General features: G+C 44.0%; 1 protein-coding gene across 1 annotated transcript; it reads left to right on the top strand.

Moving 5' to 3' along the window:
• Positions 1 to 24,039, top strand: EGFL8 (EGF like domain multiple 8). Its single transcript, XM_070936597.1, has 8 exons — positions 1 to 101; positions 3,854 to 3,973; positions 8,357 to 8,469; positions 12,312 to 12,407; positions 14,364 to 14,528; positions 18,959 to 19,035; positions 20,752 to 20,893; positions 22,937 to 24,039. Exons 1-8 carry the CDS (start codon positions 1 to 3, stop codon positions 22,984 to 22,986), a joined length of 864 nt encoding a protein of 287 aa, XP_070792698.1. The 3' UTR covers positions 22,987 to 24,039.
• Positions 24,040 to 25,906: the final 1,867 nt, after the last annotated feature.

The raw sequence follows: 25,906 nt of genomic DNA on the forward strand, positions 1-25,906 counted from the left end.
ATGGGGAGGCTAGCCACCGTTCCCATTGTCCTGCTTTGTGGGAAATTCCTTGTAATATTCCTTCTAAGGGAAACGCTCGGCCAGAGCAAGCCACGAGAGGGGTAAGGCGATTTAGAAAGAAGGGAACTAAGTGGTGAAGTAATATAGGGCTCATACAGCAGCCAGAAGGTTCAAGCACTAAGCAATTCCTCTTTACTGTTCTTGGGAAGCATCTGAAAAATTTAGTTACGCCTTGAAAACAATCGAGAGACACGTTTGTGTAAAAACACAACCCTGGCGTGAGTTAACCACTCATTCAGCTGTGGTTGTGTTGAACTTGGTGCACTGTGCTAATTCAGCGAAGATGCAAAAACAAACAAAAAAAGGAAGTCCCATGTTTTTGACAGGAACTAGTATCTGTGGAACTCACTGCCACAAGAATATCCTGAGGATATTCTTAAATTAAAAAAAAAAAAGATTCATCAAATAGGAGAATGATGGATAATTCTTTGTTGTTCTTTTTTTCTTCTCGTGGCAGAGCTCTTGCTAAATCCTGCAGCTTTTTGAATAGAGGTAGTCCTCCAATTATGACCAGTCGGTTAACGAATATTTGAAGTTCTGACGGACCTATCTAGGGGTGACTTACAACCCAGATTTGAAGTTCTTATAGCCAACTCCCTACGGTCATGTGCCCATACTTTGGGTGCATGGCAACCAGCCTCCATTTACGACTGTTTGCAGTGTCCTGCAGTCACGCAATCACATTTTATGGCAGTTTTGATAAAAACTGACTTTTACTTCTGATTTTGGCAAAACCACGCCCAGGGCAAACCATTAGGTTGCTTAATGACTGTGTTGTTTACTTAATAACTGCGGTGATTCACTTAGTGACTGCCACAAAAAAGGTCCTAAAATCAAATCAGTTATTTGACAGCTTTACAATTGTCATGAGTTACGACTTTGATGCGTAGACTGCATTATGGTCATAACTCGAGGACTTCCTGTAGTAGTGATAATTGTTAATTTTACAATCCATTGATTGTTTTTTTGGCAAGTTTTTTGAAAGTAGTTTGGCCCTTGCATTCTTCCTAAGACTGAAAGAGTGATTGGCCACTAAGTCACTTTGTGTCTAAGGCAGGATTTGAACTCACAATCTCCCACTGTTCAATCTAGCAACTTGGACCACTGCTTTATACCCTTACGGCTCTCATAATAGTGGTAATTTTTAAAATTAATGATTGATTCGGTGCCATCAAATCGGTGTCAATGATTGGTGACCTCCATAGATAGACCTTCTCTCAGAAACCCATGTAGTCCTTGACTTATGACCACAGTTGAGCCCAAAATTATTTGTTAAGTTAATTTTGCCCCATTTTACAACTGTTTTTGCCACGGTTGTTAAGTGAATCACTGCAATTGTTAAGTGAGTAGCCCAGTTGTTAAATGAATCTGGCTTCCCCTTTGACTTTGCTTGTCAGAAGGTCGCAAAAGGAGACGCTGCAACCGTCATAAATATGAGTCGGTTACCAAGCGGCTGAATTCTGATCATGTGACCATGGGGATGCTGCAATGGTCGTAAATGTGAAAAACAGTCATAAGTCACTTTTTTCAGTGCCGTTTAAACTTCGAATGGTCACTAAGTGAACTATTGTAAGTCGAGGACTACCTGTAGTAGCGTTACTCACGGAAACTGCTTTATATTACATTGCTCCCCAGCAGGCAGATATTTAAATGTAGAAAAAAATTCTGCTCAAAGAAAAATGTTAGTTCTCTGTTGACTATTACTCACAAGTGCTAATCGGACTTCCTATTAGCACATCTGATACTCATAGAGCCTTTTCCAATGGTGTTCCCAAAACTGCTTTTTCAAGAGGCAACTGGACTTCCACTGTTTTTCCTTGAAGATGTTTCGCTTCTCATTCAAGAAGTTTCTTCAGAGGTGGGTTTCAGCAGGTTCTGACCAGTTCTGGAGAACTGGTAGCGGAAAGTTTGAGGAGTTCAGAGAACCCGTAGTAAAAATTCTGACGTGGCCCCACCCCCATCTACTCTCTGCTTCCAGAGTCCCAGCAGATCGGGAGGAAATGGGGATTTTGCAGTAACCTTCCCCTGGAGTGGGGTGGGAATGGAGATTTTACACTATCCTTCCCCTGCAATGCCCACCAAGCCACGCCCACCAAGCCACACCCACAGAACTGGTAGTAAAAAAATTTGAAACCCACCACTGAGCTTCTTCAGTTCTGACTGGATGGTGGGAGTGAGGGATGGATGGCTTATACTTGTATAATCCTGAACACAGGTATGATGGTTGAGGGAGGATCCTTCCATTCCCCCCCCCTTTCCATTCAGTCAGAATTGAAAAAGCTTCTGGGATGAGAAGTGAAACATTTTCCTCAAGGAAAAAAAATCATAGTCCCGTAGCCTTTTGAAAAAGCAGCTTTGGGGACACCATCCGAAAATGACTCCTGGTTTTGTTTTTTTAGATTGGAAAGCCTCTAGAAGGAGTGAGAGATACTTTGAACAGGGAAGCCCTCTGCAGATTTTTTTTCCTTTCTTTCTGTACCTGCTTTTCTCTGCTCCAAATCACACACCTGAACTCAGTGGTTCCCTTTTTCCAAGTGATGTGCAGTGGTGGGCTGCAATCAGCTTAATAATAATAATAATAATAATTTTATTTCTATACCGCCCTTCTCCTGAAGGACTCAGGGCGGTGTACAGCCAATTTAAAAACACAAGACACAACAATGATTAAAATTTAAAATAATTAAATAGATTTGGCCAGTTTAAAACCCCAAAAATTTAAAATACCCCAATTTAAAATCATTATGTTGATAGCTTAACAACCAGTTCTGTGAGCGCGTGCACCAGGGATGAAATTCACTTACCTTTCCCTACTGACTCGCAAATGTGAGTGCGCGCCTCCTCCACACATGCGCAGAATCTTCTGCACATGCGCAAAGGGTCAAAAATGGGACATGATGACGTCCAGGTGGGTAGGCGGAGCCTCCCGCCACTGGCGCTACTGGATCGTGCGATCCGGATAGATGAGGCTGAATTTCACCACTGGCGTGCATGCATGCCTAATGCGCTTGCGTGCAGAGTTCAAAATACAGCAATTTGAAGCGCAGTTGCTTAACTTCTAAGGCAGCCCCGTTAAGTAGAACAGTGAAGGTGCGGAAATCAGCTGTGCTGCGTGAATCAGCTGACCCAGAAAGAAGGAAATATAGGATAGGATAGGGCTGGGGTGGCTGGGCAGGGGTAGCTCATCGTTGGAACTACTGGTTCCCCCGAACCGGTTCGAACCGACAGCAGCCCACCACTGGTGATGTGTGAAAGAGAAGATGAGTTGCTAGAGGGAGAGAATTCAGAGGAGAGGATGGTGGGTTTGGTGTTTGTTTGTTTGTTCAAGTCAGGGTTGACTCCTGGAGGTTGTGTGGACCAATCCCTGCAGTTTTCTTGGCCAGGTTTCTCCTCCTTCCTAGGATTGACTGGCCCAAGATCACCCAGCTGACATTGGGCCTAAGGCAGGATTAGAACTCACAGTCCCCTGGTTTCTAGCCTGAAACCTTCACCACAGGGGTGCTGTTCAGCAGGTTCTGACAGGTTCTGGAGAACTGGTAGTGGAAATTTTGAGTAATTCAGAGAACCGGCAAATACCACCTCTGGCTGGCCCCAGAGTGGGGTGGGAATGGAGATTTTGCAATATCCTTCTCCTGGAGTGGGGAGGGAATGGGGATTTTGCAGTATCCTTCTCCTGCCACGCCACGCCCACAGAACCACAAAACTCTCCTGCTGCTCTAGTTTTTTTCTGACCAATTCTGTATGGATTAGAAGAGACAAATTTGCTTTTTCAGTGTCGTTCCATTTCTACCCACAGCCGAGTGTGTGCCCGAAATATGCTGAAAATCCCCTTAGCCTACAATGAGACGTACGCCAAGCCCCAACACCAGCCATATTTGACGCTGTGCCCAGGACCTCGTGTGTGCAGTTCTTACAGGTATGATCAAAATTTTAGTCAGACGAGGACTCAAAAGGATCTGTGGATCCTATATTTGTGGCAGAGGAAAGGGAGAACTACAACAGGCTGCTTTGGTGGCTCAAAAGTGACACACTGGAGAAGCACAGCAGCGCCTGCATTTTCTTCGTCGCCTGAGAAAAGTACATCTTCCTTCCCCTGTCCTTACCACTTTATACAGAGGGACGATGGAGAGCCTCCTGTCATATGGCATTACTGTCTGATTTAGAAGCATTACTGCTTCAGACAGGAAGGCGGTGCAGAGAGTGGTGAGGATGGCAGAAAATATTATTGATAGTTCACTTCCTTCTATCCAGGACATAGTACATAAGCGATGCTTGAAAAGGTCCGCAGGATTGTCTGGAACGCTACACATCCTCTTCACGACCTGTTTTCCTGGTTACCATCTGGGAGGAAGCTTAGTGGTATCCAAAGCAGAACATCCAGATTCAGCCACAGTTTTGTTCCATATAGCATCAAACTTGTGAACTCTCAAGTTTCCTCTTTCCATATTTGAATTTCTATATTCAAAATGGACAGTGATAGATAGATGATAGATAGATAGATAGATAGATAGATAGATAGATAGATAGAAAGATAGATAGATAGATAGACAGACAGACAGATAGAGATAGATATAAATAGATTAGAGATAGACATATGCATATATTTGTATAGATGATAGATAGATAGATAGATAGATAGATAGATAGATAGATAGATAGATAGAAAGATAGATAGATAGATAGACAGACAGACAGACAGATAGAGATAGATATAAATAGATTAGAGATAGACATATGCATATATTTGTATAGATGATAGATAGATAGATAGATAGATAGATAGATAGATAGATAGATAGATAGATAGATAGAAAGATAGATAGATAGATAGATAGACAGACAGACAGATAGAGATAGATATAAATAGATTAGAGATAGACATATGCATATATTTGTATAGATGATAGATAGATAGATAGATAGATAGATAGATAGATAGATAGATAGATAGATAGATAGATAGATATAGATAAATGTAGATGTAGATGTATATAGCATGTGTATATGTGTGTTATATATGTGTATGGGCAGTAGTGGGTTTCAACCAGTGTTACCACCGGTTCTCTTCGTGCACACGCTTTGCGCATAAGATTTCTGCCCAGCTGAGGCGTAGCAATCCACTCTGCCGCGCCTATCAGCTGGGCTAAAAAACGACAAATAAAGGTAGGTATAACGCGGGGGCAGGCGGGAGGGCCCAGCTCACAGTCATAGAGAACCGATTTGCTGACGTCACATCATCATCACTACCGGCTTGCCCGAACCGGGCTGAACCGGGAGCAACCCATCACTGTGTATGGGTTGATATATATATATATATACTTTCTTTTGAGAGCGGGCAGCAGAATTTCATTTTTAATGTGTGTGGGCCAGTGTGTTCACAGTAAAAAAAGTGACAATAAAGGTTATCTTATCTAACATGGCATTCCTATTTCATGGAATTTTTTAGATCAGTTCCCCTAATGCTTGTCAAGTCTAGGTGTGGTGTTCTGCCACTCCCACATAATACTTCCAATTATAAAGGGATTTGGGGAATTTAGAGAGGGAGTGGTCCAAAGCAGCGCCAAATTGCTTGCCAAGGGCTGTGCAACATTTAGTAGTGCTAAAAGGAAGTTTTGGACTGTGCAGGACCTGTTTCCGATTGTCAGGGAAGGCAATTTTATCAAGTGAGCTCTATTGCTATTGTTCTGCCTCTGCTTCTGTTTTGTCTCTGATGTAATAATTGTAGCCTCTTTTTCAAACATGATTTATTTGGAGGTATATATTATTATTTGGATGTACGAATACTCCTCGGCTTAGAGCACAACTGAGGCCAAAATTCCCACTGCTAAGCAAGACAGTTGTTAAGTGAGTTTTGCCCCATTTTACAGCTTGTCTTGGCACAGTTGTTAAGTGAATCACTGAAGTTGTTAAGTTGGTAACACGGTTGTAAAATGAATCTGGCTAACCCATTGATTTCGCCTGTCAGAAGGTGGCAAAAGGTGATCCCGTGGGATCCTGCCAAGGTCGTAGGTGCGAAAAAAAGGCACAAGTCACTTTTTTTCAGTGCTGTTCTAACTTTGAATGATCACTAAACGAAAGGTTGGAAGTCAAGGACTGCCTGTAATACATGCCACTTATATGATTGTTTAAGACAGCTGTCCCAGGGATGGGTTCTACTTACCTTTACTACTGGTTCGCAACAGGGTCACGCGTACGTGTCTGCTTCGGTTGTGCGCGCACCTTGCTTCTGTACATGAGCAGATCGCTGATGATGACATCAAGGGTGGTGGGCGGGGCCTCCCACCAGTTTTAGTACCTAGAGTTCTAAATTTTTTTACTACTGGTTCTGTGGGCGTGGCTTATTTTGTGGGCATGGCTTGGTGGGGAGTAATGTGAGTGGGTGGGCGTGGCCAACTTTTTTTTTTTTTTAACTTTTAAAGGCATTTTTTTCCCTACAATCTCTTCAGCCGAAAAAATTGCTTTTAGAAGCCTCTGACGATCAGGCAACTCAGCTGGGATCGCCAGAGGCTTTTATAGGCATTTTTTTTCCTACAACCTCTTCGGCCGAAGAGGTTGTAGAAAAAATGCTTTTAAAAGTTAAAAAAAAAAAAAGCCTCTGATGAGATGGGCGGGGTAAGCGAGCGGCGACCGGGCCGGGGACCGGTTCGGGGGTGTGGCCAATCAATGCTGGTTGTAAAGCCTTGGTGGCGCAGTGGACTAAGTGCTGTTAAAGTAGTACTTAGTTGCCAGCTGCCTGCAATTACTGCAAGTTCAAATCTCACCAGGCTCAAGCTTGACTCAGCCTTCCATCCTTTCGAGGTCGGTAAAATGAGGACCCGGATTGTGGGGGCAATAAGCTGACTTTGTATAAAAAAAGAACACCGCTTGGGGAGGGCCAAAAGCCCTACTAAGCAGAGATATACAAAAGTATGAAAGCTATTGCTTAACGCATTGTAAGCCGCCCTGAGTCTCCGGAGAAGGGCAGCATATAAATTGAACTAATAGAATAATAAATAAAAATAAATAAATAAATGTTATTACCGTTTCTCCGAACTACTACAAATTTTTACTACCAATTCTTGCGAACCGGTGCGAACCGGGAGCAACCCACCACTGAACCCGTCACTGAGCTGTCCCCCAACCTTTGGGGCTTGGTGGCCTGACTGTGGGGGAAGAGGGGAACCGGACTGTGGAGAGCAGCATGCTCACGCGCAGCTTGACTCACACAAGTGGTGGGTCAGTGCGCACATGCACGCAACGCAGCTCGACTAGTTGAGCTTCGCAAGGGTGCACATGTGTGCTGGCCCGCCACTCGCACGACTTGAGTTGCATGCACATGCACACCGGCCCGTCACTCGTGTGGACGGTTGTGAATAGGCCCCGGCTTGGTAGTGGACCGCGCCTTGGGGGTTGGGGACCCCTGGTTTAAGATACCAATTAAATATCCCTCTGTTTGCCAATTATAAATGGCAAACAGAGTCTTCAAGGCCGGTTGCTTGAGACAGGTAGGCCTCAACCTATGACCATTTGTCTAACAGACTTATGACTGTTAGACTTTACAATGGCACTGAAAAAAGTTACTTCTGACTATTGCAGTGTGCCAGAAAGAACATGACTTCCACCTGAGCCCTTGCCAATCGTCATGCATTTATGATGGTTGCAGTGTCCCGAGGTCACATGATTTTGTGACCTTCCCAGCTGGCGTCTAACAAGCAAAGTCATTGGGAAAAGCTGCATTTGGCTAACAATTGTGGCAAAAAAAAAAAAAGATCATAAAATGACCTTAGGAGCCCTGGTGGCTCAGTGGATAGAGTGCAGTATTGTAGATTAACTCTGCCGACTGCCAGCAATTCGATCCTGAAGGGCTCAAGGTTGACTCAGCCTTCCATCCGACTGAAGTCGGTAAAATGAGGACCCAGATTGTTGGGGGAGCAATAGGCTGACCTTGTAATCCACTTAAAGAGTGCTGTAAAACACTATGGGGCAGTATATAAATCTAAGTGCTATTGCTATCAAATAAGGCGTGACTTAATGAGTGCATCATTTAATACATTCCAGTCCAAATGTTGGTCATAAGTTGAGGACTGCCTGTAATTAACAGCGAATAGAATAGAATAGAATAGAATAGAATAGAATAGAATAGAATAGAATAGAATAGAATAGAATAGAATAGAATTTTTTATTGGCCAAGTGTAATGTCCTTCCTTTGTTGTAAGTGTCCCTGTGCCGGAAAGTAGAATAAATTTACAAAAAATAGATGGGGTTATTTGAGGTTCTGTCCACTCCGCTCAGGAGAATGAACATGAGTTCTCTTCTATAGGACAACCTACCGGGTAGCCACGCGACAGGTGCGGAAAGAGATCTTACAGGCCCACATCATTTGCTGCCCAGGATGGAAGAAACGTCACCTGGGAGACACTAAGTGCGAGGAAGGTGAGCAATCAAATCCCATAGAACAATTTCCAATGGACTTTCTATGCGCTAAATACAATATCGTAACAGATGGTTAACACAGGGATTTGAAGATTAGTGGAGTGTTTAGTTCAACCTGTTGACTGTTCTTTCTTTTCTCTCCTCCCTCTGTCATCTATCTGCCATCTGCCTGCCTGCCTACATCTCTCTCTCTCTCTCTCTCTCATCTCTCTCCTATCTATCTATCTATCTATCTATCTATCTATCTATCTATCATCTTTTTTTTTCCAATTTAAAAACAAACTTTATTGAATTTAAAAATATTAACAAACAAAAACGAAAAGAGAGAATATACAAATTTTCTCTCTCTTAAAATTTACATTTTCAATCCATAATTACACTAACAAACTAAGTACATATCTATCCATCCATCCATCTCTATTCATCTATCATCTCTCTCTCTCTCTATCATCTATCTATCATCTCTCTGTCTATCTACCTATCATTATCTATCTATCTATCCATCTATCATCTCTCTCTCTCTCTCTCTCATCTATCTATCTATCTATCTATCTGTCTGTCTATCATCTATCTACCTATCATTACAGGGGTAGGTTCTAAATTTTTTTACTACCGGTTCTGTCGGCGTGGCTTATTTTGTGGGTGTGGCTTGGAGGTCATGTGTCTAGGTGAGCGTGGCTAGCTGGTTAGAGTCATTTCTGGAAGGTCCTCACACTTATGACCAGTCCTCGCACTTACGACCCGACTCATTTGTTTGCTTTTAACACTGATCAGCTGTAGGACAGCCCTTTGAAGCCCCGCGGCAAGAGTTTAAACAGTTTTTTTCCCTCTATTCATCAGCTGGGACTCAGGAGGCAGCAATAGATTGGGGGTGGGACCAAATAAAAGGTAAGAATAACGTGGGGGGGCGGGGGGGAGAACCGGTTCGGTGATGTCATATCGTCACCGCTACTGGCTCGGCCGAACCGGACCAAACCGGGAGGAACCCACCACTGTATCATTATCTATCTATCTATCTCTATCTATCCATCATCTCTCTATCTCTATCTATCTATCATCTATCAATCTATCTGTCTATCATCTATCTATCTATCATTATCTATCTATCTCTATCTATCTATCTATCTATCTATCTATCTATCTATCCATCTATCATCTATCTCTCTATCTATTGTAAAAGAGGAGGACTATTTATTGTTTTTTCTTTTTTCAGCATTCAGCTGGGTGGATTCTATATGTTATATGTTAAATTTATTTAGTACTTGGATCACATTTTTCTCTTTCTTGGTACACCAATTTTGTTGTTATTGTTGTTCGTGCTGGATGTATGGTTTGGTTTTGTCTGCTTTTCCGATTTGTATTTGCCTTTGATGATAAAACAAAATAAATATACTTTAAAAAAAAAAAAAGAACAATTTCCAATGTACCATTAGGGAGGAAGAAAGAAGTCTCTTCTGTGCTGGCTCTGATAGCGGCTATCCAAGCTTTCAACAATTGACATTGAGAGCTAAATAAAAAAGAATATTTGTACCTCCTGCTTGAAAGGAGGGGTCCTTGCTGCTCTCTGAGCTTGGTTGTTTTTTTGCAGACATTTCATTACCCAAAGTAGGCAGGGGTGGGCTTCAAAAATTTTAGCAAGGGGTTCTCTGCCTGGTTGCTGGGTGGGCGTGGCCTAGTTGGCCTCCTGCACCAAGGCAGGGGGGGTGTTTTTACCCTCCCCGGCCTCTGGAGGCTTTCCTTGAGCCTCTGGGAGGGCAAAAACAGCCACCCCAGGCTCCAGAGGCCCAATGGAGGCCAGAAACGGGCCTGTTTCTGGCCTTCCCAAACTTCCGGTAGGCCCATTTTTCGCCCTCCCTGAGCCTCCATGCATGCCCTGCACTTACCTGCATCCAAAACGGGCTGCATGGAGACTCCTGGGAGGGGAGGGGTGGGCGGGGCCAGCCAGTAGTGGGATTTGAGGGTTCTCTGAACTGCACAGAATCTTAGCTAGAGGTTCTCCCGAACCCCTGCGAACCCCCAGCAGCCCATCCCTGAAAGGAGGTAGCATCATCCGTGCTAGTTGTCTAATTGAAGAAAAGAGTCAAGCTCAGGGAGCACTAAGGACCTCTCATTTCCAAGATCAGCTTGGAATGGAGGTGGAGTAAAAACATCATTTTCTATGGAAAGCAGCTGGCTGAGTTTTCACTCCTGAACTTGGTAAGCGAACCCGTAAGGTGCTTGATGGAGGTGGATGTACAGGAAGTCCACGACTTACGACCACCATTGAGGCCAACATTTCTGTTATTAAGCGAAACATTTGCGAAGTGAATCTGCCCCCTTTTGCGACCTTTCTTGCCATAGTTGTTAAGTGAATAACATAGTTGTTAAGTGAACCTGGTTTCCCCATTGCCTGTCGGAAGGTCAAAAAAGCGGATCACGTGACCCGGGGACACGGCAAGAGTCATAAATATGAATCAGTTGCCAAGCGTCCCAATTTTGATCACATGACAGTGGGGATGCTGCAACCATTGTGTGAAAAACAGTCACAAGGCGCTTTTTTCAGTGCCGTCGTAACTTTGAATGGTCGCTAAGTAAACTAACGTAAGTCGAGAACCACCAGTAATTGCCATCCCATTCAATAGCTGCCTTAAGCATGACGGGGAGGGTTCAGGAGTTTGAAATCCTACTTGAAATCTCATGCCAGTTCAGGAATCCCTATTCCCGGTGGCTGCAGAGAAGTTTAGCAGCAGCCTTTGGAGAGGACGGGCCCTTGAAACATCCAGTTGCATTCAGAGCAGCTGATTGAATCAATGAGGCTCCGCAGTCACATTCCCATCCCATCAATGGAAGCTGGCAATGCAGGGCCAGAGGAAATCTTCACCAAGGTCAGTTGTTGCTCTGCAGGTCTGTTTTTATTTTGGGGTAGAGAATCTTGTCCCTACAGAATATTTGTATCTCAGGCTTGAACGGTGGGGATCCTTGGTGCTCTCCGAGCTTGTTTGTTTTCTTGCGGACGTTTCATTACCCAACTAGGTAACATCATCAGTGCTAGAGGAGAGCAGGTTAGGGTTTTCTTGCTAGTTCCTTGATTAGGCTTAGCAACAGAAATTTGGGGCTCTATTGTGGTCATAAGTCGTGGGCTATCTGTACTTCAGCCCAGTTCTTTTCTTTTTTTTTTTTAAAAAAGGCAATTCTCCAGATAGAACTTAGAATAACTTTGTGGTCACTTTGAATGTTCCCGAATTGACATACAAAATTACATTGCATACAGCTAGCTCTCAAAAGGTCTCTAATATAAACATAAACATGACAAGATAAACATACATAAAGGTAAAGGTAAAGATTCCCCTCGCACATATGTGCTAGTCGTTCCCGACTCTAGGAGGCGGTGCTCATCTCCGTTTCAAAGGCAAAGAGCCAGCGCTGTCGGAAGACGTCTCCATGGTCATGTGGCCGATATGACTAAACGCCAAAGGCGCACGGAACGCTGTTACCTTCCCACCAAAGGTGGTCCCTATTTTTCTACTTGCATTTTTTACGTGCTTTCGAACTGCTAGGTCAGCAGAAGCTGGGACAAGTAACGGGAGCTCACCCCATTACGCAGCACTAGGGATTCGAGCCGCTGAACCTCCGACCTTTCGATCGACAAGCTTAGCGTCTTAGCCACTGAACCACCGTGTCCTTTAAATAAATACATACATACATACATACATACATACATACAAAATTATGCATGTGCCCACAGATATGATATGACATGGAGATAGGAACACAAAGCAACCTCTCTTGGGACTAATGAACAAGGTTGGTGCATTAAGTGTGGAGACACGCGGTGAGCCTTCCCCTCTCCTTTCTCCCCCCAGCCATTTGTCACAAGTCATGCCAGAATGGAGGCAGCTGCATCCAACCAAATAAGTGCCAGTGTCCGCCTGGCTGGGGTGGACGGTATTGCCAGATTGGTGAGTGGAAGGCAGGCGTCTTGGGGGATTTGGTTCCTGCTCCTGCGTCTTCTCTCTTTGCTCAGATTTTCTTCCTCTCGTACCGGGCCGATAGGCAGGTTTCTTTTTTCATGTGGGCCAAATCTGACAAGCGAGCAGTGGATTTTTTTTAAAAAGGGTGGGGTTCTAGTCCTCATGATTATTGAGGGCCATGTAGAAAATGTATGTGTCTTGCCTTCAGAAGTTGTGGGAGCTTCATCACCAGAAGCTTTCAAGAAGAGACTGGACTGCCATCTGTCAGAAATGGTGTAGGGCCATGATGGCGAACCTACGGTATGCGTGCCAGAGGTGGCATGCAGAGCCCTCTCTGTGGGCACACACACTGTCGCCAGCTGTTCTTCCGGGTTCCATCGTGAGCATGCACACACCGGCCAGCTGCTCTCTTCCGGGTTCCGGCATGTGCATGCACACTGGCCAGCGCTGTCTAGCATGCCGGAACCTGGAAGAGACCAGCTGTCCGGTGTGCATGCATGCGACGGAATCCGGAAGAGCAGCTGGCAACGGCGCGCCTGTGCACCAGCCAGCTGCTCTTTTGGGTTCCGATGCTCCAGCATGCATGCGTGCTCCCGTTTCAGGACTCGGTGCTGAAAAGATTAGCCGTCACTGGTGTAGGTTCTCTGGTGCTTGAGTGGGGGGATTGCACTAGATGATCTACAAGGTCCCTTCCAACTCTGTTAATCTGTTAAAAAAATACTACCAGTTGCATAGAGGGAATCAAATGGCTCTCACAAGATTATGATCTTTAATGCAGTGCTCCCCCAACCAGGGTAAATTGGCTAAAAGTGGTTTTTGTTTGAGCACTGACATACAAACCCTTTACCCACCACAAAGAGTTTTTCCTGCAGTCAAACAGATATCACGGAGTTTTTTTTCCCAATCAGTTATACTTTTCCAGCCACTACTTGTATATGTTTCTGGATGACTATGGGTAGTCCTCGACTTACGATCACAATTGAGCCCAAAATTGCTGTCGCTAAGCAAGACTCGTAACGAGTCTGCCCCTTTTTGGTGAGTTTGCCCCTTTTTGACGACCGTTTCCACCGCGGTTGTTAAAAGCGAATCACTGCGGTGGTTAAGTTAGTAACACGGCTGCGAAGTGAACTTGGCTTCCCCATTGACTTTGCTTGTCGGAAGGTTGCAAAATGGGATCACAGGACCCCAGGACACTGCATCGTAAATATGAGTCAGTTGTCCAAATTTTGATCATGGGGGATGCTGCTAACTTTTTTCCTAACTGCGAAATAAAGTTGTAAGTCACTTTTTTTCCAGTGGCGTTGTCACTTCGAACGGTCACTAAACGAATGGTTGTAAGCCAAGGACTACCTGTAACAAGAGTTAAAAACAGTACAGCTGTTAAAACAAGGGCATTCTAGGCATGGGGGTTATCTGGTGAATGCCCTCTGAATGCCCTAGCCCAGGAGTGTCAAACTCGATTTCATTGAAGGCCGCATCAGGATTGTGTTTGATCTCGGGAGGCTGGGGGTGGTGGTGGTGCGTGGCCAGGATGAACGTGGCCAGTTTGCCATCACTCGTTTCCAGGGTGCCTGTGGCTGCCTGAGAGCTCTGTCAACGAAAACGGGCTCCCGAGCTCCGTTTTCAGCTGCGATGGCCTCCTGCAACCCACTGCCAGTGAAAACGGGTGCCCATGGCCCTCCTGAGCTCCGTTTTCACTGGCAAAGTCTCCGCGGGCCGGTCCTTTGTTGTTTCCAGGATGGCCTCGCAGGCCAGATCTAAGCACCAGCCCACGAATCTTGAGTTTGACACCCCTGACCTAGCCAAATACAATGGTTACCATTCTTGGTCAGGATGATGCATGTATCAGGATGAATATCGTTCCAAGATTTGACCAGATGAGGATATCCCAGTTAAAACTCACCGTTCTGATCACTCTTTAATTTGTGCTTCCGGTTTGTTTAGATGTGGACGAGTGCAACACGCCACTTGCTCGCTGCACGCAAGACTGTCTTAACACCGCTGGCAGCTACAAGTGCCAGTGTCGGGCTGGGTACGCCCTTGAGCCAGACGGCAAGAGCTGTCGCCTGCTTCCCACCGGCCAGGCTGTGCCTCTGCTCGGCACCAAAGGTGGGTGTTACAATGACCGAGAGCTTGTGCAGTGTGAAAAGGCTGGGTGTAAAGAAACAATAGATAGAAACTGATCAAGGAGAGAACCAACCTAGAACTAAGGAGAAATTTCCTGACAGTGAGAACAATTAACCAGTGGAATGGCTTGCCTCTCGAAGTTGTGAGTGTTTCCAACATTGGAGGTTTTTATTATAGTTATTATAGAATCGAGCTGGAAGGCACCTTCTAGTCCAGCCCTGTTTTACGACTTTTCTTGCCACGTTTGTTAACTGAATCACTGCAGTTGGAAATGTAACCAAGCACCGGGTTCATACTACCACATGTGGTGGATGTGTCCCAAAACTAAAAAATATTGGTTGAAAATACATGTCTGCCTGGAAAAAAATGACAAAGCAGCATATTGAACTGAGACCAGAGACATTTTTGTTGGGCATTCTACCGGAAAAATATGACAAAAAGACTGCATATTTGATTTTACATGTACTGTCTGCTTCTAGGATTGTATTTGTGCAACAATGGAAGTGTAAGGAGATCCCGTCAGATGAGAGGGCGATTCAGAAAATAATGGAATGCGTAGAAATGGACAGATTAACGCTTCTTATTAAGGACAGAGAAGAAACTGAATATTTTCTGACGTGGGATGTATTTTATCAATGGCTAGAGAATAGGAACATGGTTGTTAAGTGGATCTGGTTTCCCCATTGACATTGCTTGTCAGAAGGCCGCAAAAGGGGATCGCATCGCCCTGGGATGCTGCAACCATCATAAATATGAGTAGGTTGTCAAGCATCCGAATATAAATCATATGACTATAGGGCAGTGATGGGTTCCTCCCGGTTCGGCCCGGTTCGGCTGAGCCAGTAGCGGTGACGATATAACGTCATCGAACTGATTCTCTTTGTTCGGGAGCTGGGCCCCCCCACCCCCCACATTATTCTTACCCTTTATTTGGCCCCGTCCCCAATCTATTTGCTGTCTCCCGAGTCCTAGCTGATCGGCTAGAAGGAAAAAGCTGTTTAAACTCTTGCCGCGGGGCTTCAAAGGGCCGCCTACAGCCGATCAGTGTTAAAAGGCAGTGTGGTGGTAGACCAATGCGCTCGAAAAACAAATGGGTAGACCAATGCCTCCAAAAACAAATGGGTAGACCAGTATAGCTCTGCAAGCAGTTAAAAGTCTGGTAGACTAGTACCTCTGCTAAATCCTAAAGAATTGTCACATGACCATCAAACCACGCCCATAAAATAAGCCACGCCCACAGAACCAGTAGTAAAAAAAATTTAGAACCCATCCCTGCTATAGGGGATGCTGCGAAGGTCGTAAGTGTAAAAACTTATCTTTATCTCTATTTTAAATTTTGTATTTATATGTTTTATTTTTATGGCTGTTCACCGCCCTGAGTCCTTCGGGAGTAGGGCGGTATACAAATTCAATAAAAAAAAAACAAAAAAAAAAACAACCTTATCATGTCACTTTTTTCAGTGCCGTTGTAACTTCGAACAGTTGCTAAATGAACAGTTGTAAGTTGTGGACTACCTGTCCTACATAAAACAGACTCATAATTCATGCTCTCAATAGGGAGGAAAGTGTGAAAAACAGTCATAAGTCACTTTTTCCCGTACCGTTGTAACTTCGAACGGTCACTAAACAAGCTGTTGTAAGTCAAGGACTATAGTGTCTTCCACCCCACTGACTTTCTCTCTTATTCCCGGTGGTTGAAGTGAAGCTCTTGTTGCCTGTCCAACCAAATGTCTTCTGTCCATCCATTCGGTATATCTTTAGGAAGACCATCTTGAGTAGGCCATCAACAGCCAGCTGTTGACCTTAGGAATGTATTTTGACATCCCTTTTCTGCATGGCTGAAGTGTTAGTGAAACTCCGAAGTGCCTGACAGTCGCCTAGCCGTGTCTGTTTCATATTTCTACCAACTTTCACATCCTCGTCCCACGGCAGGGCTGAGCCTCACCCAACAGCTGGGACTTTCCTTTGGACTCAGCAAGCAGAAGCAGAAGCAGAAGCAGAATAGAGGTGGAAGGGACCTTGGAGGTCTTGTAGTCCCGCCCCCTGCCCAAGCAGGATATCCTATACCAGTGATGGCTAACCTTTTTGCCATTGTGTGCCAAAAGCGGGTGGAGCAGGGGGGGGTCAAACGCGCACGTGCCCATACCCATAATTCTATGTGCCCCGCCCCACCATGTATGCGCGCGTGACCCCCCCCATGCTTCCCCCGCTTTTGGCACGTCATGGCACAGTGGGCCTGGTAGATCCGTTTTTCACTCTTCCCCAGGCTCCAGAGCCTTTCTAGGAGCCTGGGGAGGGCGAAAATGGCCTTCCCCACATCCCCAGAGGCCCTCTGGAGGCTGGAAATGGCCCGTTTGCCGACTGGTGGGCCCCGAAGGCCCGAAAATCAGCGCGCTGGAGCTGAGCTCACATTCCCACCGATATGGCTCCGCGTGCCACCTGTGGCACGCATGCCATAGGTTCGCCATCATGGCCCTATACCATTTCAGACAAGTCCAGTCTCTTTTTAAAAACCTCCAGTGATGAAGCACCCACAACTTCTGGAGGTCGTAGTGAACAACAACTCTTTAATGTACAGTGAGATACCAGCAGCTTTGCAGTCTAACAGTTCTCCTTTTATAGCTATTTGCCAAGCGTATTAACCAATGTTCATTGAGCTTTTTCCCGCTCTAATTTCCCTCCAAAATTAGATACATAACACACTGGTTAATTGTCCTCACTGTTAGGAAGTTTCTCCTTAATTCCAGGTTGCTTCCCTCTTTGATTTGTTTCCCAGCCATTGCTTCTTGTCTCGCCTTCTGGTGCTTTGGAAAATAATCTGACCCCCTCCTCTTTGTGGCAGCCTCTCAAATACTGGAATAGTGCTATCATGTCCCCCACCCCACCCCGAGTCCTTTTTTTTAGTCAAACCCAAATCCAGCAACTGTTCTTCATATGTTTTAGTCTCCAGGCCTTTAATCCTCTTAATTGCTGTTCTTTGCACTTTCCCCAAAGTCTCAACATCTTATTTTTTGTAATGTGATGACCAAAACTGAATGCAATATTCCAGGTGTGGCTTTATAAAACGGTACTAATACTTCACATGATTTTGATTCTATGCCTGTTTATACAACCAAGGATGGAATTAGCCTTTTGGGCTGCCGCCGCACACTGCTGGCTCACGTTTAAGTGATTGTCCACTAGGAGTCCAAGATCCCTTTCACAGTTACTGTCTTTGAGCCTCCTTGTCTCATGGCAGAGCAGAACCTCACCCAACAGCTGGGACTTTCCTTTGGACTCAACAAGCAGCTCCTGGTTGATACAGGAGGAAGTAGCAGAAGCACCCAGAGCTGTTAAGCAGCTGCACAAGAGAGAGTCTCAAAGGACACTGAACGCATCACCTTGTTCTTATTTTAAACACTCGGGTTTATGACAGCCCAGTCTGCATCTGGTGCTTCTGCTTTGGTACTGAGGTGCAGATCATGAGGGCCGAAGCGCGGTGAGAAGGTGATGCATTCAGTTTCACAACTGCTCTCCGTGCCAGAGGAAATGCTCTTCGCCAGCGACAATGTTGTGGGTTTCTCATTACAGCTGGATATTGTTCAGCTTGTGTAATTTGCAACTCCTCCATAAATAAGGTTGACTGGGTGTTGAGCGTTGCACTTGATGAACCTCTTTTCTTTTGCGAAAACAAGTTTCTAGCCCCTAAGGCTACACTAGGTTTTTGAAAATGTATATACACGTCATTGTTAAGTTTCTAGTCTGCTTCTCTTCCAGGGGCTTTTGATTCTCAGAAGGAAGTGAAGGTGCTGTCTGGGCATAAAAAAATGAGATAGGAATCAAACTGCTTGGCAAAAAGATTGAAGCAATTCTAAATATATTTGCATATATATTTCCTAGATCAGCGAATCTGAGGTTTGATAAAACATGCATGGTATTACACTACAGGGTTCTGCAGGTCAACCATCCACAGATAAAAAGGTCCATGTACAGGTCCACTACGGTTTGTTTAGTGACTGTTCAAAGTTATAACGGCACTGAATAAGTGACTTATGGCCATTTTTCATAGTTACGACCTTCGCAGCATCCCCATGATCACGTGATCCAAATTCAGATGCTGGGTAACTGCTTCATACTTATGACCATTGCTGTGTCCCGGGGTCACGCAATCCCCTTTTGCAAATTTCTGACAAGCAAAGTCCATGGGGAAGTCTGATTCACTTAACAACCAGATTACAAACTTTTATCAACTGCCATGATTCGCTTAACAAAAAAGGTGGCAAAAAAAGGTCATAAAATAGGGCCAAATGCACTTAAACAAACGTCTTGCTTAACAACAGAAATTTGGGGATCAGTTGTAATCGTAACTCAAGGTCTACCAGTAACCGTTTTGGCACAGCTCCACTCAGGTTTTCTTCCTTTTTCTCTTGCAGTGCAAACTTTAGGGATTCAGGAAACAATTCCCAACGAGATCCAGGAGCTTCAAGCAAAAGTGGAACAGCTGGAAGAGGTGAGGCTCTGTTCTCTTGAAAGATACCACTCTAGAAGCAAGGTTCCAGTCTCTCGTTATTTATTATTTTATTTGTTACATTTATATGCCATCCATCTCCCTATCCAAAATGACTCTGAGGGACTTTGCAGCAGTCCCCCCATTTCTCTTTCACTATGGTGAAGTAGAATAGAATAGAATAGAATAGAATAGAATAGAATAGAATAGAATAGAATAGAATAGAATAGAATAGAATAGAATAGAATAACAAAGTTGGAAGGGACCTTGGAGGTCTTCTAGTCCAACCCCCTGCTTAGGCAGGAAACCCTACACCACTTCAGACAAATGGCTATCCAACATCTTAAAAACATCCAGTGTTGGAGCATTCACATCTTTTGGAGGCAAGTTGTTCCACTGATTAATTGTTCTAACTCTCAGGAAATTTCTCCTTAGTTCTAAGTTGTTGTAGTGATGTAGTAGTGAAGGGGTTGGGGCTAGAAGTAGGACGATGCAGGTTCTAGACCTGGGGCACTGCTCTCTTTTGGGTCCCGGCACTCCAGCATGTGCACGCGCACTCCATTTTTGGCATTCAGTGCCAAAAAGGTTAGCCATCACTGTCCTAGGAGTTTGTCTGAGCTAAGTTTGATTGAAGTTTGGTCTTCTGATGCAATGAAGGGGCTTGTTGGGCAATTCCTATTATGGCTGAGGGCTAATCCTACCTTTGTTCAAATCTTGCTGCAGGGAATAGAGCTAGCTATCTCTTTATCTCAGGAATTATGGGAGTTGCAGTCCCCAGGTCATGCACGTGCACATGCTGGAGTGCCGGGACCCAAAAGAGAGCAGCTGGCCAGTACGCATGTGCGCATGGCGGCCAGCTGCTCTACCGGTTCTGGTGGTCACATGCACACCGGACAGCTGGTCTTTGCGTGGTGGAACCCTGAAGAGCAGCTGGCAATGGCATGCGTGCCCCACAGAGAGGGCTCTGTATGCCACCTCTGGCACACGTTCCTTAGGTTCGCCATCATGGTCCTAGGATTTGTACATGGCCCCATGGGAGTCTGACAACAGCCAATAGAATACTTGTTCTTACACAGGAACAGGAAGTTCAAGTGCAAGGCCCAAGGGAAGGTATAAATACCCCCCCACTATCAATTCCATGTGGTCAGCTACCCAGAACCATCTGCTTGGTGGTTCTGCTTCACCATTAAACCCTCTTTCCAATCAGCCTCCATTTTGTCTCCAGTGCTTTTCTCCCGGCTTGGAACTGAACAAGATGGATATTTCTTCCAACAATAGATAAATATGTGCAAACACTCAAAAGGGTTCTCAATTAAATGACAGGAATCCAGTCTCCCCAGGCAAACAGGGATCTAGCTTGGTTTATTTTATTTTGGGGAGGGAGGGTTAAAATGGGTTTTAAAATGGGAGGGATTCAGGCAGCAGTGAAATCCATTTTTTTTTTACAACCAGTTCTGTGGGCGTGGCATTGGCTTGGTGGGATATTGCAAAATCTCCATTCCCACCCCACTCTGGGGCCAGCCAGAGGTGGTATTTGCCAGTTCTCCGAACTGCTCATAATTTCCACTACCGGTTCTCCAGAACCTGTCAGAACCTGTTGGATTTCACCCCTGGATTCAGGGTTTCTCCACGGGGAGAGGAGACAAAGCGTGAAGCGCCTTGTTCGGAACGCAAAGAAGATTCTTAAATAAACAATTTGGGTCCTTCCCTTTTCCTCAGCGCTTGGAGCAAGCCATCTCTATCTTGCCAACCTCCGTGGAGCCCACCCAGATCAAGGAGATGTGGAATCGCCTTCGTTACTTGGACCACGTGGAATCGCTCAGCGAGCAGCTCCTTTTTCTTGAAGAGAAACTGGGAGATTGTGAGTATCGGAAAGTCCTACCCACAAATAATCAGACAGTCCTTGACTTGACAAACGGTTCTTTCAGTGACCGTTCAAAGTTACGACGGCACTGAAAAAAAGTGACCACCAGGCTTTGGATTTTAGGACTATTGCAGTGACTACAGTAAAATTAGGGACGCTTGGCAACCAGAATGTATTAATGATGGTTGCAGCATATTGGGGTCATGCGATTGTCATTTGTGATGTCTCTGGGTGGTTTCTGACAAGCAAAGTAAAGGGGAAAAAACAGATTAACCTAATGATCGCAGTGACTTGCTTAACGAGTGTAGCACAATAGGTCATAAAATTATAAATTGACACTTAATGACTACCTCGCTTAGCGATGGCAGTACAGGTAGACCTCGACTTACAAATGTTCGTTTAGTGACCGTTCAAAGTTACAACAGCACTGAAAAAAGTGACTTAGTACTGTTTTTCACACTTACGACCGTTGCAGCATCCCCATGGTCACGTGAATAGAATTCAGACCCTTGGCAATTGACTCACATTTATGACGGTTGTGCTGTCCCAGGGTCATGTGATCCCCTTTTGCGACCTTCTGACAAGCAAATTCAATGGGGGAGAGGACTCTATTCACTTAACGGCTTTGTTAACTAATTTAACAACTGCAGTGATTCACAACAAGTGTGTTAGTCATAAGATGGAGTAAAACTCGCATAACAAATTTTGCACCCAACGACATAAATTTTGGGCTCAATTGCTGTCGTGAGCTGAGGACTACCTGTAACCAGTCCCAACTGAGGTCATAAGTTGAGGACAACCTGAATTAGTTGTCTTGTAGCTTGGCAATTTTGTGAGAGAATCCAAGCCTTAAAAATGCACAGTCACAGGTTCAGGCCTTCTTACTTCCTGGTTTGGCTTTGTAGGGAAACAATAATTCAGCTGATGTTAGACTACGACTCTCATCGCATTGACCATTTGTCACAGGGCTAGCAATCCTAAGAGAGGTAGACTGTTGCAAGTCAAGGACTATCTGTACTGCTATTACCAGCAGACGACTAAAAGTAAAGTCTTACTCTTAGGCAAGAAAAACCAAAAGTACACATATAGACTGGGTGAAACCAGGCTTAATAGCACAAATTGTGAAAGGGATCTTGGAGTCTTAGTGGACAACCAATTAAATATGAGCCAGTAGTGTGTGGCGGCAGCCAAAATAGCCAATGCAACCCTAAGTTGCATTAACAGAGGGATTGAATCAAGATCACGTGAGGTACTAAGACCACATTATAAAGCCTTGGTTAGTAAGACCACACCTAGAATGCTGCATCCAGTTTTGGTCATCACACTATAAAAAAGATGTTGAGACACTAGAAAAAGTGCAGAGAAAAGTAACAAAGATGATTAGAGGCCTGGAGGCTAAAACATATGAAGAATGGTTGCAGGAACTGGGCACGGCTAGTCTAGTGAAGGACCAGGGGAGACATGATAGCAGTCTTCCAATATTTGAGGGGCTGTCACAGAGAGGAGGGGGTCAACCTATTTTCAAAACTACCCAAAGGCCAGACAAGGAATAATAGATGGAAACTGATCAAGGAGAGATTCAACCAAGAAACAAGGATAAATGTTCTGACAGTGAGAATCACCAACCAACCAATGGAACAGCTTTCCTTCAGAAGTTGTGGGAGCTTCATCACTGGAAGCTTTCAAAAAGAAACTGGACTGCCATCTGTCAGAAATGGTGTAGGGTCTCCTGCTTGGGTTGGGGGTTGGACTAGATGACCTACAAAGTCTCTTCCAACTCCAAACATTTCACCTGCCTGATGAAATTCATTCTGGTTCATCAAAAGATTACTTGCCTTTCAGAAGCCATAGCTTTGAGTGTCTTTATTAAACATTTGGAATAATTTAACTACAGTACTGTGTTGATATTAGTTCTGGTGCAGGAGCAGCCTGGGCGTAGATCAAATCCCTCTCCAAAATAAAACTTGGGTTGATTTCATTTCTAGGCTAGTATTTTCAATTCCCAGGCCTCATTCTTTCCTTTGGTGTCCTTACTCGCAGGTGCCTGTCAAAACGATAAAAATGGCTTTGGCTACGACCTCACCCGGTGATGCCCGAATTTTGGGACGCAAACTGGATTAGCAGAAAACCAGCCTATCTTTTTCCTCCCTAATTCTGTGCTGGTGGGTCTTGTCGTTAGAAGCTCAAATTAATTCCCTTTATTTATGCTAGCGGGCATGGCTTATTAATTGAAAACAAAACACAGCAGGTTGCAACTCTGCTGGATTAATTAAGAACAAAGGCTGCCTTCAAATCTCACCGAAATTTCCAGATGTTCACTCCCGACAGCCCATGGTATCCATCCAGAGTTAAGCCTTTTTATAGCTGCTTTAGTGGTATGAGAGAAACATTGTTTTAGAGACTTTTGGTGAGTTTAATCTTGGGATGGGATGGGGAATTGGTGATTTGGTATATTCTGCACGTTTGACCCCTTTGGTTCTGATGGAGCTCCAAAATTGATTCAAGGATCCAGGTTAAGCCAACAGAGTTTTGATACCTCTTTTAATTTTCTCCCAATTGCATTTCCTTGCTGAAATGTACATGCTATTCACGTGAGGGATCCATGCCTCTTTCCCATCATTTTCAAGTACTTTTCTGGTGAGTTGTATAAATTAGCTATGTTGTGCTAAGAGGCAATCCGGATCTCTGGCCTCCTCAGTACCTTCCACAAGGATGGGTGGGATTACAGTTCACAAAAATCCCAGCCAGCCTGCAGATTATGCTAAAGGAATTGCTTGTGTGGCTAAATAATTCCTTCTTTGGGTTTGAAAGGACTCAATTCTTACGAAGATCTATCTTTTATGCATATTTTTATTTGGTTATTGAACACTGAATTTTAATCAGGAAGTTTCCCCGTTCCTCTTTTTTCCCCAGTCACACTAGAATTCATTGTTACTAGTTTTTTAGACTTACTAAATCATTTAAAAAAAGAGAGAGAAACCAAGAAGTCAATTTATGCCTATGAATTATGAAGGCAAGCATCCTTTGTGATGGGCTTGTTACCTTGGTGGGCTGTTTTTGTTCTATTTTAATGTTGTTTTTAACTCTTTTAAACTGCCTAAAGCCAAGTGTGAGCAAATGGCCATAAAAATGGAAATTAGAATTACAAGTAAATAAATAAATTTGCTGGATTTAACAACATAAGATTGCATAATTCATGTTATTATTAACCACAGAACTGTTATTGCTGGGTTTGTTAAGAATTCTTGAAGTTGTAGTCCTAATATTTAAATCACCAGATTAAAGCCCATTTTAGATAGTAACTTGTAAGCAATTTTCTTCTACATTGTTATTCTCAAAATACCTTTTTGGTGTGTAAGACTTCAACTCCCATAATCCAACAGGATGTCTTGGCTAATGCTGCATCCAGCACAACCATTAGTCACATATAGCACATAAACAGCCTAATAGAGGTTGTATTCACACAATACATTAAGCCACAAACCAGTTAACAAACCACAATAACTGCATTTATGTTACGGTATGTGTTAAGTCAAATCAAGTATATAATGTGCTGGTTATGTTAAAATCTAATGAAATTTACTTGATTTGGGCTTTTTCACTGTACTTTGTAAACTATATGAGTTATGATGTACTTAAGCAGTTTCCAAATTTTCTATATTTACATTAGAAAGGTAGTACAGTTGTTAAGAGTGCAGTATGGCAGGCTAACTCTGCCCACTGCCAGGAGTTCGATTCTAACCTGCTCAAAATTGACTCAGCTTTCCATCCTTCGGAGGTTCATAAAATGAGGACCGAGATTGTTGGAAGCAATATGCTGACTCTGTAAACTGCTTAATGAGGGCTGTAAAGCACTATGAATTGGTATATACGTTTCCCAGAAAATAAGACATCCCCTGATAATAATCGGGCTTTTGAGCACATGTGCTAAAATAAGCCTCCCCCTGAAAATAAGCCCTCCCCAAAAATATTTATATGCAGAACTGGAAATCACATAAGACTGCATCTTGTTCCACGCACCCCAAAATAATAAGACCTCCCCAAAAGGCCAAGCACATATTTTGGGGTTCAAAAAAATATAAGACAGGGTCTTATTTATGGGGAAACACGGTAAGCCTATGTGCTATTGCTAGCTTCTGAGGAACACCAACAAAACAGGACTCTAAAATTACTTAATTTTTTTTTTCTAAAGGTTGTGACTGATTCTTATAGGATCATCAAATCTCAACAGGTTTTAGTGTTCCAACCAAAATCTCTCGCATTTTTGGATAAGAAGACAGTCTTGGGAGATTTTGGCCTCTTTCTTTCATCTTTTTATTTTGGGGCCCACCCTAGGACCATTTGCAATGTCTTCAAGGATTGTCAGTGGTCCTCAGGTCACAGATTTAGTTCTATCGTCTGAGCACAGGCTTTACTGCTCCTGAACAGGAAAAAACAGAAGTTCTTTCTACTTCAACAAAAGGAATCTAGCTGAAAAAGATCACCTTCAATTAGGACAAAAATCTCAGGAGCCATGTTAGTGCTGTGGAATCCAAATCATGCCTTTCTTCAAAATAATTACAGTATTATTTGGAATATTCCAAGTTACGGCCTGACAAACTAAAAGTGGCTATATATCATTAGATCGCCCCAAGAAAAAGCACACCATTTGATTTATTGTAGTTCGCTATTTGTTCCCAATACTGAATTAATTTTATTGTACTAACATGTTTCCCCAAAAATAAGACTGTCTTATTTTTTTTGAACCCCGAAATAAGCGCTTGGCCTTATTTTCAGGGAGGTCTTATTATTTTGGGGTGCGTGGAGCAAGATGGGGCTCCTCTTGCCGTCTTACCTGATTTCCAGCTCTGCGTTTAAATATTTTCGGGGAAGGCTTATTATCAGGGGAGGCTTATTTTAGCACATGCACTCAAAAGCCCTATCGGGCTTATTATCAGGGGATGTCTTATTTTCAGGGAAACAGGGTATATTGTGTCTGACTGTATAAATAAGTCCTCAACTTACAACGGC

Source organism: Pituophis catenifer, unplaced genomic scaffold (genome assembly GCF_029215685.1).
Source record: "Pituophis catenifer annectens isolate HBS135680 unplaced genomic scaffold, rPitCat1.0.hap2 SCAF_2, whole genome shotgun sequence".
NCBI lineage: Eukaryota > Metazoa > Chordata > Lepidosauria > Squamata > Colubridae > Pituophis > Pituophis catenifer.

Bases quoted from the DNA above. Each gene is read 5' to 3' on its own strand.
- EGFL8 (XM_070936597.1), top strand. From the start codon at position 1: ATGGGGAGGCTAGCCACCGTTCCCATTGTCCTGCTTTGTGGGAAATTC. The intron at 102-3,853 runs GTAAGGCGATTT...TTCTACCCACAG, and splicing joins CAGAGCAAGCCACGAGAGGG to CCGAGTGTGTGCCCGAAATA. The intron at 8,470-12,311 runs GTGAGCAATCAA...TTCTCCCCCCAG, and splicing joins AGACACTAAGTGCGAGGAAG to CCATTTGTCACAAGTCATGC.